Here is a 5254-nt window from a genome sequence, read left to right on the forward strand (position 1 = left end):
GTGCTCCTTCACCAAGGAAGGGGTTAATGCTGCAAAAACACAGATTTACAATTAACACACATTGCTTCCCCCTTCCAAAAAAAAAAATCGAAGTAGCAGCCTATTGATGTCCAGATTAGCCTGTAGATCTGAAGGAAACACTTCTTCCAGATCACACAGCCACATACGTTATGTGTCCCGGGTGAATGCAGAAAAAGGGATTATTTAGTAGGATTTATTAAGAAAATATCCCAGGGACTAATGGCAAAAAAAAAGTTTCTTCCTTTTTTTTTCTTAGCGGAAACCTAATAAAAGTTGGAGAAAGGGAGGACACTCCCAGTAACGTGGAGGGGGAGGCAGATCAGCCAATCGGAAGCTCCCCCCAAAATCCTTCTGCCAGCTAGAAATATAAGAGCTCAGAAAAGTTTGCATCCACTCAGAAACACGTTGGCGCCTGGGGACACAGTGACAGGGCTGGGCTTTATGTGTGGATGCAGTCCTGCCCCCCACCTTGGAGAAGGCTGATTTCTGGGGAGACCGGTTGGGACAGTCCCCTTCCCTCTGCCCTGGCTCTTTCTCTCCATAGTGCTGGTGGAAAATGATGCAGGGAGAGTCCAGCTCCCCGGTCTCCCCCGTGGACAGCTTGAGCAACAGCGAGGAAGAGCTTGACAGGCAGCAGAGCAAGAGGGCATGCAGAAAGAAGAGGGCCCCTAGGAAGAACCCCGAGGACCCAGACAGCCCCACCTCTGTGAAAAAGAACAAGAAAGCCAGCAGCACAGGCAGCAGCCCCCAGTCCTTTGAGGAGCTCCAGACCCAGAGAGTCATGGCCAACGTCAGGGAGCGCCAGAGGACCCAGTCCCTCAACGAAGCCTTTGCTGCCCTGCGCAAAATCATCCCCACCCTGCCCTCTGACAAACTCAGCAAGATCCAGACCCTGAAACTGGCCTCCAGATACATAGACTTCCTCTGCCAGGTCTTACAGAGCGATGAGCTGGACTCCAAAATGGCAAGTTGCAGTTATGTGGCCCATGAGAGGCTAAGCTATGCGTTCTCAGTGTGGAGGATGGAGGGAGCATGGTCTATGTCTGCATCTCACTAACAACTTCTCACTTCTCGCAGCAAAGATACACACACAGGTAAGCCCCACTTTCCTACCTCCATGTTCCCCCCTGAGGGCACTGTCTGGGGGCTGAGGACGCTTTATCCCATGTCCTAAACCGCTAGCCCCTATCCAGCTTCCGTGCGCAATGTTCGGAGACTCACAATAGTTAGGTTAGATCATAGGGAAGGGGCCTAGGAAAGGGATCTTAATAAAACGGGGATGTAATGTACGTCTGTATCCCTGATCTAAGCTTCAGCAACACACCAGGCAGACATTGCTGTCATTTCTGCAGTACTGCCTGTGGCTACAGCCTTTATTTTCATTACAAACCCTTTCACTTCTGGTAGTTTGGGATTTGAGAGCCTTTACTGCGGAGTAACAGGAGTTAATGTAGTCAGTAAGTTCGTCCTGTTTCTTGTATTGCCTCATGTAACTTGTGCAATACTTTATTTACTTCCTATAATTTCTATAACAATCCATTATATATATAATGGTTAACAAGCCGTTATTTACACCCTATACCTATATATGCAACACCATTACCTACATCCATATAAAATATATACAGACCCGTTATTTACGTCCTCATTCATTATTTGCACACTATCCTTTACCTTTAACCTTTATTTTCAATATATACATTCTATAATAAACCGTTATCTTCTTTCTACACCCAACTATTATATAATCCTGCTATACCTCCTTTTCCAAACCGTTATGCGCATCCTATACTAACCCGTTATATACATCCTATAATATCTATACTAACCCGTTATGTACATCCTGTACTATCTATACTAATCCGTTATGTGCGTCCTATACTATCTATACTAAACTGTTATGTGCATCCTATACTATCTATACTAAACCGTTATGTACATCCTATACTATCTATACTAAACTGTTATGTGCATCCTATACTATCTATACTAAACTGTTATGTGCGTCCTATACTATCTATACTAAACTGTTATGTACATCCTATACTATCTATACTAAACTGTTATGTGCATCCTATACTATCTATACTAAACTGTTATGTGCATCCTATACTATCTATACTAAACTGTTATGTACATCCTATACTATCTATACTAAACTGTTATGTGCGTCCTATACTATCTATACTAAACCGTTATGTACATCCTATACTATCTATACTACGCTGTTATGTGCATCCTATACTATCTATACCAAACTGTTATGTACATCCTATACTATCTATACTAAACTGTTATGTACATCCTATACTATCTATACTAAACCGTTATGTACATCCTATACTATCTATACTAAACCGTTATGTACATCCTATACTATCTATACTAAACTGTTATGTGCATCCTATACTATCTATACTAAACTGTTATGTGCGTCCTATACTATCTATACTAAACTGTTATGTACATCCTATACTATCTATACTAAACTGTTATGTGCATCCTATACTATCTATACTAAACTGTTATGTGCATCCTATACTATCTATACTAAACTGTTATGTACATCCTATACTATCTATACTAAACTGTTATGTGCGTCCTATACTATCTATACTAAACCGTTATGTACATCCTATACTATCTATACTACGCTGTTATGTGCATCCTATACTATCTATACCAAACTGTTATGTACATCCTATACTATCTATACTAAACTGTTATGTGCATCCTATACTATCTATACTAAACCGTTATGTGCATCCTATACTAACCCGTTATGTACAGCCTATACTATCTATACTAAACCGTTATGTGCATCCTATACTAACACGTTATGTACATCCTATATTATCTATATTAAACCGTTAGGTGCATCCTATACTATCTATACTAAACCGTTATGTACATCCTATACTCACCCGTTATGACCTATACTATCTGTACTAAACCGTTATGTGCATCCTATACTATCTATAGTAAACCGTTATGTACATCCTGCACTCTCTATACATTATTTGCATCCTATACACTCTATACTAAACCGTTATCTGCATCCTATACTATCTATACCAAACTTTGTGTACATCCTATACACTCAATAATAAACAGTTATTTATATCCTATACACTCTATGTTAAACTTGTGTGTACATTCTATACTCTCTATACCAAACAGTTATTTATTTACTGTATTATACTTTTTACTAAACTATTATGTTCATCCTATACTCTCTATACTAAACCATTATGTTCATCCTATACTCTCTATTCTAAACTGTATGTATACACTATACTCTCTATACTAACCGGTTTTGTACATCCTAAACTCTCTATACTAAACCTTTATGTACATCCTATACTTTCTATATAATCCCTTATTTTTATTGTATACTATCCATACTAAACCCTTATGTTTTATGTTCTCTATACTAAAGCATTGTGCACAACCTATACTCTCTATACTAAAGCATTGTGCACATCTTATATTCTCTATACTAAAGCATTGTGTACATCCTATACTCTCTATACTAAAGCATTGTGTACATCCTATACTCTCTATACTAAAGCATTGTGTACATCCTATACTCTCTATACTAAAGCATTGTGCACATCCTATACTCTCTATACTAAAGCATTGTGCACATCTTATATTCTCTATACTAAAGCATTGTGTACATCCTATACTCTCTATACTAAAGCATTGTGCACATCCTATACTCTCTATACTAAAGCATTGTGCACATCCTATACTCTCTATACTAAAGCATTGTGTACAGCCTATACTCTCTGTGCACCCTGGAGTTGGCAGCTCCTATAGGAGTCGGTGTGTTCTCTTTGCCTCTAATTCTGCTGTCAGCATGTTTATAGGACCCAAACATTGTGGCAGCATAAATGCTATAACCCATGTGTGCATGTTCTCTCTTCCCAGATGAGACTGTTTCCAATGGATGAGGAAATGGACAGCCTAGAGTCTGAAGCTGGATACCTATAAAAGCCAAATAAACAATCAGAGAGGATTTCCATCCATTGGAAGAGCCGGCAGACAGGGCGTGGGGAGCACTTATAGAAGGACGCAGGCCTGGGACCAGTGACCACACAGCAGACTGATGATAGCAGGGTCACCACTACATTTTACATTCTGATTTGAGTCTGAACAATCTCTAATCTGTATTTTTTTGACGAAGAATGTTGGGATTTTCCTCTTTTTTTATCTGATTTTTTTTTATTATTTTTATTGCATGCATTCCCACCAGTCGTGCCTTTGAAGCCACTTAAAAGAGACGTTCCCCATTCTCGAACGTTACTAATGAAACTCAAAATATGTTTTTTATAGGAGAGAAGAAACAAGCAAAACTATTTTTGTTATTTGAAAACTTGGTTCAGAAAGTCCTTCTGATAATACCACCGGCTGCATATTGTTTTTTATCATTCTTTTCTCTGAGATACAAAGTAAACATTTTATTTATTTATTGATCCGTGTTTTTAAAAAAAAAAAATGCAGCTAGATCGGGTGTCTAATTGCATTCATATTTTTATGGTTGTTTTGTAAATATCATTGTATATTATTTTTCTGCAATAAATAAATATGAATGAAGAAGCAATTTGATCGGTATGAAGTAATACCCTACTTAGATATACTATCTATCTATCTATCTATCTATCTATCTATCTATCTATCTATCTATCTATCTATCTATCTATCTATCTATCTATCGTTGATCGAAAATACAGTACCTGCTTGTTTAGTTGTAAAGTAGCCCATGACAGGGGGGTTAATGTAAACAAACTCAAATAAACCAGCTACTGACAGACACAGACCTTATTTATTGAGACAGTTTTATTATTCTGCTTTCCTTAGCAGGGATACTGCGAGGATTGCTGCCTTCCCTCAACAGGGCACTAAATAATGTCAATAGGTGGGAGATGGGCGAGCAGGTCACTTTATCCACTACTCTAACAGGCCCAGGACCCTGATTTACACAGCCACTTTTCCTTTCTGCCTAGTTAGGACTGCAGTGTAGAATGTCACACTTTGTTGTACAATTCTGCAGGGTCATTTGTCCTGCTCTTTCCAAAGCTAATAGTGGAGGCACCGGTCACAGGGCTATTATCATCTGCTGCAGCAAAGATCCAAAGCGAAATCAATATCATGTCCATTTACATAGATAGACAAAAAATAAATAAATGCATTGCAGCGTATATATATATATATATATATATATATATAT

General features: G+C 38.4%; 1 protein-coding gene across 2 annotated transcripts; it reads left to right on the top strand.

Annotated features, from left to right (window-relative positions):
- The first annotated feature begins 414 nt into the window (after window positions 1-414).
- Window positions 415-4596, top strand: TWIST1 (twist family bHLH transcription factor 1). 2 transcript variants are annotated; one of them, XM_088457348.1, is made up of 2 exons: window positions 415-985; window positions 3955-4596. In XM_088457348.1, exons 1-2 carry the CDS (start codon window positions 578-580, stop codon window positions 4015-4017), a joined length of 471 nt encoding a protein of 156 aa, XP_088313474.1. In that variant the 5' UTR covers window positions 415-577; the 3' UTR covers window positions 4018-4596. The 2 variants fall into 2 exon arrangements, with proteins under 2 accessions (XP_088313474.1, XP_088313473.1); XM_088457347.1 differs by having other exon boundaries at window positions 415-1115; window positions 3955-4593.
- The last annotated feature ends 658 nt before the right edge of the window (window positions 4597-5254 follow it).

The sequence above is a fragment of the Taudactylus pleione genome, unplaced genomic scaffold (assembly GCF_031769625.1).
Source record: "Taudactylus pleione unplaced genomic scaffold, aTauple2 ptg000758l, whole genome shotgun sequence".
In the NCBI taxonomy this organism is placed as follows: Eukaryota; Metazoa; Chordata; class Amphibia; order Anura; family Myobatrachidae; genus Taudactylus; species Taudactylus pleione.